The sequence below is a fragment of the Hipposideros armiger genome, unplaced genomic scaffold, assembly GCF_001890085.2.
Source record: "Hipposideros armiger isolate ML-2016 unplaced genomic scaffold, ASM189008v1 scaffold_1445, whole genome shotgun sequence".
NCBI lineage: Eukaryota > Metazoa > Chordata > Mammalia > Chiroptera > Hipposideridae > Hipposideros > Hipposideros armiger.
The window spans coordinates 271,582-283,894 of record NW_017732795.1 but is presented as its reverse complement, the minus strand read 5'-3'; the positions used below and the strand labels follow the sequence as shown (position 1 = coordinate 283,894).

Below are 12,313 nucleotides of genomic sequence, written 5' to 3'. Positions count from 1 at the left end.
ATGAGAGAATAAATAAAAGTGTGTTTTCGTTCTAAGTTTCGCTCATCTTTTGAACGAGTGTGAATCTCCTCAAGGTTGAACTGAGGCTGACAGGTTGTATCACGGGACCCTATGTAAGCCCACAGCGCCCAGACTTATGTTTTCAAACAATGATTTTTCCTGCAGCACTTTCTACTGCAACCACATTTGGGTGGGGTTTGGAGCCCGAGAAGAAAAGCAAGTGGGTCTTCCTTTCCGAAGAGAAGTCCTTGGGCCGTGGAGGGAGGGTCTTGATGAGCTGTCCAGGTCCTGGTGTGGCCATAGCCACTTGCTGAGAGTGACAGGAGGGCTCGGGGATGCGTCAGGGAGAAGCAAGAGGGAGGGAGACCCCCCTCTTTCTGGAGTACAAGGTCAGCACTGGTCTCAGGTGTGACCTGGGGGCGTCCGGGTAGGGAGGCTTAAGGATGAGAGCCGTGGGCACCCTCTGTGTTTGGGGATCCTCGGCCCAGGCCCACGGCCAGGCACGGAGGGCCAGTGGGTAAGTGAAGGAACTTGGGGCAAGTGGGGGCAGTAGCCCACTGGAAGGAAGTGTTCCTGCATCCTGTGATCTCCTTCACTCTCTACACCAACTGCCATCTTGACAGCTTCCATCCATACCCAGGTAGCTGGCATGAGGGCACTTTCTGACTGAAGGCTCTTTTGCCTGCTGGGAACCTACTGGGCTCAGTAGATCCCGGGAGGCTCTCTGATCATACATGTTAATTCATTTGTATAGAACCCTCTTCTAGCATTAAGGTTTATAGGTCAAGGATGGTTCCCGGAGAGAGCGAATGTGGGGAAGTTCTGTTTTTGAGGGTGTCGAGTCCTCTTTTCTGCCAGGACGGCACGGAGAGAGGAGAGAATTCTCGTATATCAACGTCTGCCATGACACACTCAGTGTTGATTTATGTATTCCTGATAGAACTTGAGCAACTAGAATTGTGTTTGCATTTAGAAGGTTCAAAAGAAACAAAGAAAAAGTCTGAGGCTTGGGTAGAAAAAGACCTTCCACATCACAGCCTTAGTAAGTGTCCAAGTCAGCCCTGGCGCTCAGCTCTGTCCCGTTTGTGTCCCCCCGTTTCCCTCCCCCTGCTCACCCTCCTTTCCTGTTCGCAGACATTTTCGAGCCCCTGCTGTGTGCAAGGATCCAGATTGGATTCTTCACACCAACCATCATTCTTTCAAGTAATTTTAGTAGAGATCAAGGTTTTTCAAATTGTGTGTCTAAATGTATGAAATTATGTGCTTATGGAGGTAGAAAGAAGATTTCAGCCAGAGGAAGAGGAAAATGCAAAGGCCCCCTGGTGCAAGACAGCATGGTCTATTCTACAGCAATGGTTTCCGAACAAAGAACCTCAGAGCCTTGTTGGGCCAGAATGATATTTTCACCCATCAATGGGGAAGAACAGTGTGCTAAGCCTTTTCAAAGCTAAAGTCATACCATTTTAATAATTGAACTGAAGGCCAACTTATTTTCTGGCATTAAAATGGTGCCTCTTTTATGAAATGATGGTGACAGTAGATGATATATAGACATACATATTTAATAAATGCCCTATTTTAAAAACTAGTAAGACAAAAACTACTAGTGTATAGATTTTATATAAGTCTGGGAGTCACTGTTCAAAGAATAAACTTCTAAAAGGTGTTTAATATGGTTAAAGGGGAGAGGTGAGGGAGACATCAAGAAATGAGGCTAAGGAGGAAGGCAGGGAGTGAGATCATGAAGGGCCATGAAAGAAATTTGGACTTTATCCTAAGACCAATGGGAATGATTTTAAGCAAGGGAGTGAAACTCTACTTACCTTTGTAAAAAATCATTCTAGGAATTTGTGTGTAGAATGCACGTTGCATAGGCAAGACAGCAGGAAGGAAGGCCAGTTAGGCGGCCTTACAGTATCCCAGAAAAAAAGGAGGTAATGGCATGAATAAGGACCAAATCAGTGAGCCTGACTTCCAGAGATAAACTTACCAGGATTTGGCGAGCTGCTGTATTGGGTAAGGAAAACGGGATGGTTGAGGCTGATGCCCAGGTTTTTGACTTGGGAAATTGAATTGGTAACTGTGCTAACAGTTGAGCTAGAGAAGGTGAGAGAAGGAGTCTTTTTGTGGAGGAAGACGGTGAGTTCACTTGGGACCGGGTGAATCTGAGGTGTATTGTGTTCAAATGCCCATTAGGCCAGTTGTCTACACAAGGGCTCAAGCACATGAGAAAAAGAACTGCACTCTGGATACAAATTTTATTGTCAAGAGCACATAGGACGGGGATGAAATTTCCCAGAGAACACAGCATAAAAAGAGAAGAGAGCTTAAGGCATATTACTAAAGGGTTGACAGGAGGTGAGCAACGCAGGAAGAAGCCAGAGACAGCAGCCTGGGAGGTGGGAGGAGAGCCAAGAAAGCAAGGTGTCGTGAAAACCAGGGGAAGACCTTTTCAAGGAGGGGGCAGGCAACAGTATTGGGTGCTGCAGGAATCCGCTTAGAGGACTGAAGAAAAATGCATGTTGAAATTAGCAATGAGGAAGGGGTTAAGGACCTTGAGAAGGGCAGTGGAGAAACAGTGTGACTCTGTAAGCAGGAAGGACCCCTGTCAGTGGTATAGCTGTGAAAGAGAGGAGAGGAATGGGCCAGCAACTGGCTGAAGATGTGGATTTGAGAAAGTGGTTCTTCGTTTTATAAACATAGGAGAGGCTTGCTCATGGATAATGTGGGAGCACTTGATGGAGTTTGAAGACTTATTGCCAGTGAAGATAATAGAAATTCAAATGTAAAATATTGACTTGCTTAAAAAAAAAATCACATTGTAACCAAAGGGATGGTTACCAGAAGGGGAGGATGGGTAAAAAAGGCAAAGGGGAATGTAGTTAATAATATTGTCATAAGTTTGCACTGTGACAGGTGACTAGTACAATTAGTGGAGTGATTACATTGTAAGGTATACAAATGTTGAATCACTATATTGTACACCTGAAACTAATACAACTAATGTAATATATATTAACTATACTTAAGTTAAAAAAATCACAATGTAAAGGTCTTTAAAGACATAAAACTCAGCGTTCCCATAAGAACACAGGATCCCATTATAAAATTGTCAATGCATTTAAACACACTTAAAGATATAAACCGATTCCAAGAAATTCTCTGAGGGAATCCTGTTGAACAATTTTTAAATCCATTTTAGCTCCTGTCCATAGAGATCATATTCTTTAAATAATATGTATCTTTGAATAGTTGGTGGTAGAGGAAGCTTCTCCATTGAGGCTGGCTGGCAGAGTCGCTGAAGTCCCACAAGTCTTCGAATTTTTAACCGACACAAATGCTTTAATGAGCAAGGGTTCTCTAAAAATGGAAAAAACAAGCAAAAAATAAATAAAAACAATATTAGTGGATTGACCTGTAAGCTACAGAGTATTTTAGAATGACATTAATAGTGTTATTCTGAAAAACAGGTATGCACATGTTAGCAACTTGTGACTAAGTGAAATTCAGATTGCAATTAAGCCTTCCAGACCATTCCTCTGGGAGGGAAGTCCCAGGGAGGCAGACATTTCGTCTGTCTCTGTGTCTGGAAGACAGTCTGGCTCATAATGGGTGTTCGGCTAGGATGTGTTAAATAAAAGAATACACTTGATTTAAGAAAGGAAGTGCTCACACCTTCTCAAAGTCACACAGCTAGTATGACTATCTTGGTCTTTTTTTCAGTAAATAAAAAATTCTTCTCTCCTTAATGAAACAAAAATGATGCAATAAATTGTTGCTTGTTTCCATGAAACTATCAGCCCTGGATGGCATATACACTATATAACCCAGCAATCCTAGGCAAGGCCAGAATTCCATCCTATCCTAGGTCCATCTCAGCCGTGAGGTCAATTTCTAGGCTCTAAGATTTCTGTTTTAGTTGCCACAAAGTCTCTCCTATTGGGAACTCATTCCAAGGGAAGAGCCATATGAGGGAAATCCAAGCTTACCCCAAATCTTCATTGGATTGAACTATCACTCTTTCTAGCTGGCGAAAGTCTCCATCCTTCCCACCAACCTACATCTCTTGCTGCTATGGTCAAAATAGTCCAAATTCAGGTGAATTAATTTAATGTGTAAGACTGATTGAAACTAAATGCTTAAATGAAGACCACTATGTCACTTATATTTGTTTTTATAGAACTTTATACCTAACAGATTTGGCATGTGAATCAGCTCAACATTTTAGTTTCACTCTGTTGGCTGTAAACTATCACTTAGCTAATTTGTATAAAATTCACCTGATTCTAAAGAATGGCTGGTGAGGTTTTGTTATCCCAAGTCAAGGCCTATTTAGGTGTATTAAAAGTGCCAGAATATTTAAATGTCATTTTAGATGCAATTGTATTGAAACTTTTGTAATATGATTCACTTTTATGATTATAACTAAACTTTAACCTGGAGAACACAAAATAGCCTGACCATAATACAAACTTTTGATGGTAGGAATTTGTCAATAAAGACCTGAGAAAGAGCATATCAAAAAGGATAATTCTAATTCACTTCATTTATTCATTTACCCAGTTTTTACTGAGTACTTACCACTTAATAGGCATTATGCTAAGTCTTGAGAATACAAAAATAAACAAAACAGATTCCTGCCCACATAGAAATGAAGTCTACAAATATTATGATATTATAGAAGCTAACTTTTAAAAAATGAGTTCTAGTCAGAATGTTAATATAGTTATAATATTCCCCACTATACAATGAAATATTTAGAAAGTATCAAGAAAAGTATCAAGAGACTGATATCTTACATCAGAGGAAGTATTAAGGATGATTTTAAAAAACAGATAATTCTGAAAATAAGTAGCACTGAAAAAATATCAAAGATGACATTAAGAAACTTCCCCCATAGACAGTCTTCATTAAAAATTTTTGTAGACAAAACTTGTTTTTACCTAGTATTTGACGGATTTCTGGCCATTCTCTCTGTGCTTCCAATGCAGACTTCAGTTTAGCACACAAAGGGACATAATCCATATAATCTATTAATACGCGGATAACGCTGCCTACCAAGTGTTTCATCCAAGGAACTGTAATAAACTCACAGAACTGAGAGAATCGATAAAAGCTTAATTTAGTTGTACTTTTAACATACCATATACATAAACACTTTTGTTATGAACATTGCTATCTTTGTCTTTTTATAGGCAATAAAAGGTCCCTCCTTGTAATGAACAAAAAAGAAAAAATCGTTTTCTTGATTCTGTGAAAATATGAGCCCTGGAGTTGCATACATGGCTCTGATGTGATTGTAGTCAATATAACGTGGAAGAATCAAGCTTCTTTCCATGATTCTTTTTTCCATGCTGCTAGCCCAAATATTCCACCGAATAGACATTAGTTATTAACTGCATATGCTTTCACATTCTTTTACATTCAGTTTCCAATGCAAGAAAAGCAGACACCATCTTTTTGCCTAGTTTATGCTTATATTACCATATTATCACCAACAAAAAAAAAATCCAAGAGTGATACAAAGCATATAAAAGTTAGAGTTGATTTCTCTTTTCCTGTTACATCTCTAAATTAGGATGATGACCCCATAGGCAGAAGGAAAGGATGTAACTCACCGGGTTATCTTTTATTACACAAGATGTCCATCCCGGCAGTACCTCTTCCTCTATCTCTGACCACACAAACGAATTTCCAAAGATGTCTCCGTGCATGCACTCAAAGCACAGCTCCACTCGGTAGCCATTATTCAGCAACAGCCTCAGCATTGCTTCGTCATTTAGGGCATACTGGATGGCACTGGGGAACCGAGTGTCACTAACATGCATGAAATAACAATTGACATTAGCTCCGTGGGAGAGAAGCAGCCGGACAATTTCATGATTATTGGCCCTTACTGCCACCAGGAGACAGTTGAGGGGATCTAAGTTTGGGTCGGCACCGGCGTTCAGAAGGACTTCTGTGCAATGGATGTCATTATTAGAAACAGCAAAATAGAGTGCAGTCTTCCTGTCATCATCATAGCTCTCAGAAATGTGGTCAGCAAGCAGAGAATTGACATCAAAACCATTTTCAATGAGCAGTTCAAGGCACTGTAAGTTTTGTCCATCTGCCGCTGAGTGAATTGGTGTTAGCCCACTTTTCTGGATTGCATTTTTGGATGTTACTGGGATAAGATATTTCAGCGCACTGAAACAAAAACAAAACAAAACAAAAGAGCCACATGGCATGAAGAAAGTCAAGAAATTAAGTAAACTAGCTTTCTCACTAGATGAATGAATGCTGTTTGTTTAGTGTCCTTTATTTTTGCTAGATAACCTTATACAAAGACATTTAACCTTTGCCCATTGACTTACTATTTAGTTTAGTATAATTTAGCTTAGTTTTGATTTAGCTTTCCATTCAAAATATTCCTGGAGATCATGCTGAGTCTTATATGTTTGGTCCTAGAATTGTGGACCTCAGGAACCCTCTGCATCTTCCAATTCTTCTCTGAACAGCATAATATTTATCAGTAACCAATGCTACTTAATGAAAAAAATGAAAGTAAGCACATCTGATGCCATAGAGGAATGCTTCGTAATCTTGACCATTAGAATCATGAAGTCACAGGAAGTTAGAGCTGGAAGTGACCTTGGCTATCTCTTAGTCCAGTGCCTTCATTTAACAGAAGAGCCGTATGAAGGCTGCAGAAGTGAAATGACTTGTACAAGGTCACACAGAGGTGGAGCAAGGACTAGGATTTAGGTCTCTTGAGTTCTCGTTCAGTACTCCTGTTTCACTGCTTCCCGAGCAATCTGTGCTGTAATATTTAATGTCATGTCTGCTTCAATATAACTTGAAATTGAATTATTAGCTACAAGAAGGGTCTTTATGATTTATCAACCTTACATCAGTTCAGTGGAGATAACTAACCGCAGCTGTTTCTAAGAACTTGTGATAGTTGTAAATTTCACAGTTGACTGACCAACTAGACACATATGAGAGCCACCAGCAAGTATAACTTGATCTCTGTGCCTAATTCAGAGCTACCAAGTGTGAATTTATGAACACTGGGAATAAAGCCAAGTAAAATTTAACAACGTGTCACTTAGCGTCAATTACGTGTCATTGGCCACTTAGCCAATGTGGCCACTGAAAGTGATAAAGCCTAACTATTTTAAATTTTTTGAACTTATAAAATATATTTAATTGCCTAAAACCACCCTCTCATGGTGGGTAGTTTAATAGAATGATTATAAACTTCTATTGATGAGTGAATTGTGGCACATTTTGTGATTCAAAAATCTACCCAACCATATTTTTTGGAATAAAGATATCTAAACCTATAATTAAACATTTTTTACTCAGTAATATATTTGACAACAATCCATACATGTTGGTCAATAACTGGAGTAATACAGAGAGTAGTTTTACAAATTTTAATTCTTTGCCAAAGACAAAATTTTTAGAAACTCTGTAGCCCTTTGTTAAACACTTTTTATTTTTTTTAAAACAGAAAGGCACATTTTGGTGGCTTGTGCAGAATTCTTACATGTCACTTCCTTCTAAAAGAGAAACTCTTTTCATTATAAAAGTAGTATACATTCAATGTGGAAATTTTATGAAGTACAAGAATATATAAAAAAAGAGGAAATCAAACAAATACTTAGAAAAAATAAAACTTGTGAATGTTTTGCCTATTTCTTTTTGGATTTGCAGGGTTATTGTATAGAGAAACATGACTATACTGTATATACAATATATACAGTATTTACAGTATTATACTATAAATACAAAAATACAATTTTGTATTTTTCAACTTAAAATGAGCATCCTATGATTCACTACTCACAGGTAATGTCCCTCGTAGGCGGCTCGGTGTATAGGAAGGTGCCCAGCCCTGTTAGGTACATTTCCGCTTCCTCCATATTCCAGCACGAGGGAAATGCAGTCAGGGTTACCGCCTCCTGCTGCCTCAAACAACACTGATGCCCCATCATCCGCCAAAGCAAACACATCACCGCCTGGCCATATAAAACACAAAACATGCGGCATAGTGGTAACTGGGCAGATTGCCAAAGTAGTCTCCTAAAAATAACCCGTTGTTTTCCTTTCTGGTTAGAACTTAACATTAAAATCGTAGAATTAAAAATACCTAAGTTTTCAATATTTTTGATAAACAATCATGCAGCAGGTTTCATTTTACTAGAAAACCTTTGCATCACAAGACCATCTGAGAAATCAAGAAGCCAATTTCCATGATAGACAAATGCTCCCAGGAAAAGGAATAGTTACACTTTTAAGTTTTAAGACAACAGTTAACACTCTATTTCATTTCAACAAATACTTATCAACTGCCTTCTATGTGCAGACACTGTGTGTGACTCGAAGAAGCTCCCAAGATGAGTAAATCTGACTATTTTAAGAAGCTCACGGGGACAATGAAACAAAATATCATCAAAGAACACAAACTGTGTAACATTCAGGTGACACCAGGACTCGGCGGCATGATGTAGGGGGAAAAGGTCTGTGTTTCAATGATATCGCTGCTGCTGACAGAAGTTCGGGGCAAGCTATTTACTTCTATGAACCTCCACCTCCTCATCTGTACATGAGGGCAACACAGCTTATATCATAGGGCTTATTTGATAATTGAATGAGGTTGCACTTTAGGGGCCTCAAAAATGTTAGTCTTTCCCTGATAGAGGATCCTGGGGGATCAAGCCTTTATTTACAGATGAGGAAACTGAGGACTAGGTGTTTAGGAAACTAGGCTAGCGTCAGACGACGAGTATGTGGCAAAAACCAGTTTCAGAATTTGCTGTCTTCATTCCTGGTTTTGTAGTTGTATAAAGCCCTCAAAGGTTTCCGAGGAGGGCCGGTATCACAAGAATGAGGGAAGGCTTCAGGGAGATGTTGACTTTGAATTATGTTAGACAGGATTCCAAATGACGGCAAAGACCTGGCCCAAACCCAGAGAGCAGGAACGTGAGGAATGTTTGGAAGTACTGCTCCGGTCATTTGTCTGGAATGTAGGATACAAGTTGGGAGCCGTGAGGGCTACACCTGGTAAAGCACTCAGGATGATGCAGTGGACTGACTGCAGGGCGGCAGGAAGCCACGGAAGGGCCTGTGACTAGTTTGCAGCATTGTATCTGTCCTTTCTAAGGAGGAGCTGAGTTCAGTAGGTAGCGAGTGTTCTCTGATGGGGAGACTAGAAGCCTGGAGAACGGTTAAGAAATGATTGCATTGGTCCAGGAAAGATGTGAGGGGAATGAACGGGCTGCAAACCAGAGGGACTGGCAAGGTGGTGAGAACAGGCGAGTAAGACACTGCAGCACGTGGCAACTGGCTAGATTTGGAAAAGGAGGTGACAGAAGAACCAGAGATAAACCTAAGCTTTCAGTCTCGGTTGAGAGACATCATTACATCAAAAGTGTGAAAGAAGGGAAATTCCATTTAGGAGAAGCTGAGTGTGAGACCTCAGTGAGCCATCTATGTGAAAGTTGGCCTGTCTCTGGAGAGAGCAGCCGGGGCTGGGCGTGCAGATGTGCAGGGTGTCTACCCAGCGGCGGCCTGGAGGGCTACTGAGGAGATCGAGGGCTGGGCAGAAAAGCCTGATGCTCAGTTCCATTCAGGAGAGGAGCAGGAGCCTGCGAGGAATGGCCGAAAGGAAATCCGAGAGGCAGGACAAAGCCGGGACTGCGCAACTGCCTTTCACGTACCTTTGTGGATTAGGTGTTCCAGCACATCGCACTGGCCGAACTCGGCGGCCACGCCCAGCGGCGTGGTGCCAAACCCGTCCCGCAGGTGCACGTTGCCGCCGTGCTTCAGCAGCAGGGCTACGAGGTCTTTGCGGCCCTGCTTGGCGGCTTCGTGCATGGCTGACCATCGCTTGGCACACGGCTGGTCAAGGCTGGTTTTGTATTTGAGCAGAGCAGACACCATGTCATACGAGCCCTTTTTGACAGCTTCAGGATGATTTTTAAAAGAACAATCGACAGTAGGCATATTAACACGAATATCTGAGATGGCATTCAACGAGTTACCAAATTTAATACCAAAGGAGATGTGAGCTAGTCCCTCCTACAAGAGAATACTGTGTTTGTCATACGCCTTCTGTTTCTTATATCCAAGTTCCTATTGTGGAGCGTAAGCAGGCAAGATGAAACTGCCTTTTCTTAAAAAGCTTGACCTAAGGCGATTCAAGGGTTTCATGGAAAATAGCACACGTCAGTAAGATAGGGTGTGGTGTGTAATCTTTCCAAATTTTACTTTCTTCCTCAACAAAATGAAAGTAGCACCCATGGTTGGGTTGTATAAATTAAATAATGTATGTAAAAAGCTTAGTGTACTAGGAGCTCAATAAATGATAACTTAATATTATTTCATTACTTCTAGGATCCTAGAGCCACAGATGTAAGTAATTTTTATTAAGTGTGCCTCCCTCTAGAAAGAATTCCCCCCACCCCCCAAACATAACAGTATGAAATGAGCTCTTTCCCATGCTCTTACTGGGAAGTTAGCAACGGGAATGTTTAGAATCTAGGTAGGCTGGTTGTTCTGAACAGAAAAAGTAAGTGACAGCTGATGTACTACAGTTTCAGAGGTTTGCTGAATCAGATGTCTTTCTCCCCTCTGCTTGTTTCTCATAGCTGACATTACTCTATTAAATGTGTTTTCCCCCTCAGAGTATTAAGACATTGTCCCGATTGAGATATAGTTCTGAAAGATATAATGCATTGTTCTCTTACCAGTAAGTAAAATCTTATTAAGAAACAGAGCTGGATGAATGGTACTCCCTGCAAATGGAGAGTAATACAGTTTCTTTCTTTCATTCATTCATTCATTCATTCATTCATTCCGTCCTGGCTGTATGAAAGGCACTGAGTTAAGAGAAAGAGAGGTGGCTCTCTCACTTGTGGAATGTACAGCCTAGGGAAGCCCATCCTGTCTTCTGTTTGAAGAGAGACTGAGAGTCTGGGCTTTTGCTGGGAAAGGCGGGAGGAGGTCCCGGGCAGCCAGGAGGCAGAATGCGGAAAGGATCTGAGGCCTCAGCAAGGGAGAGAACTCCAAAAGGCATAAGGGGAGGAGAGACAAACTCTGCCTGCCACACGTGAAGGCAGGCGAGCCGCCACTGCAGTGAGATTTCACTTTTTCCCCTCCTCACGGTCTAAATTAGAGTCTGCACAAATGCCTTTCTCCGAGTCACCCACCTGCCACTGGCTGCTCTAATTACAGTGAATTACCTCATCGGGCTGGTGTTCCTGCAGAGCCAACACCAATACATTAAGCAAACTGAGAGATGTGTCCTCATTTATCTTCCTGATCCTCCTATTGCATTTTTTTCCTACTTAGAAAAAAATGAGTTAAAATAATAAACCTCTTCCTTCATGATCTGTTTTCCTTTTGTCTGACTCAGAGAGCACTTCGGTTAGAGGTCTTATTAGTCTTTCTTCATGAAAATCACAGCATATAGGTTATATTCAACTGAAAGTAATTTTAAAACTAGAACTACTTGAATTTTTATTTTTTGGAACTAAGAATATATTTTATTTCCCATGAATAATAATGCAAATTGTGGGGAGCCCCTCCCTAGCTAACCCACAACACCATTCCTAACCAATAAATGGCTGAAATAATGAAAACTATTAAGGCACAGTATTTGTGTAACATAACTAAGTAAAATACAAATTAAATAATTTGTGAAATAAAAAATACATGTATACATACCTTCAATAATAATGCTTACAGAACACCAAGTTTCAGTTGAAGAGTAAGGGGAATTTGATCATTTTGTATAGTTTACGGGGCACTTTTGAACACTTTGTAGTCTGCTGGCACTTTCCCTTTTTATTTTAAATTTCTGTCATTTTCTTTCTGGGTATGTGTGTCTTGTTCATGCACTTTACTACTCAGCACTGGATTTTTTTCTGTCTCATATGACATAGAAATAAAGAAGATCTTTCTGAGGTATCTGGACAGGGATAGGAAAATTGAAAGAGGAGGTAGAATATACAGGATATATATTAATTTGTAAGAAAGAAAATGTCTGAAGTAAATTAATTGGCTTCTTCTGTAGCCTGGGCTCCACTGGCCAGGACAATCCTGTGGCCATCAGACTAGACAAAGGTGACGCAACTTCAGAGGGTGGGCAGAGAGAGAGCCTGAGTGCAAGAAAACCCTTAATAAGTGTCAGATAATAACAAATCGGATATACAGCACTCAGCAAGTCACTGTGTAACATGGCTATACCACATCAAAGTACCATGGTCAGGGCCAGATGGCTGATGGGCAAGGAAGGTGCTGGAGGGACCAAAAGTGTGAGTTT

At 40.7% G+C, this 12,313-nt stretch overlaps 1 protein-coding gene across 1 annotated transcript in view; it reads right to left on the bottom strand.

The window, feature by feature from the left end:
* Nucleotides 1-2,239: 2,239 nt before the first annotated feature.
* ASB15 (ankyrin repeat and SOCS box containing 15) overlaps nucleotides 2,240-12,313 on the bottom strand; it is a 19,540-nt gene continuing 9,466 nt past the window's right edge. Inside the window, exons 3-7 of the mRNA XM_019633939.1 lie at nucleotides 9,708-9,953; nucleotides 7,835-8,006; nucleotides 5,619-6,189; nucleotides 4,944-5,097; nucleotides 2,240-3,360 (exon numbers count right to left, since the gene is read on the bottom strand). Coding sequence (XP_019489484.1) covers nucleotides 3,188-3,360; nucleotides 4,944-5,097; nucleotides 5,619-6,189; nucleotides 7,835-8,006; nucleotides 9,708-9,953 — 1,316 coding nt within the window. The 3' untranslated portion in view covers nucleotides 2,240-3,187. The remainder of the gene's footprint in view (nucleotides 3,361-4,943; nucleotides 5,098-5,618; nucleotides 6,190-7,834; nucleotides 8,007-9,707; nucleotides 9,954-12,313) is intronic.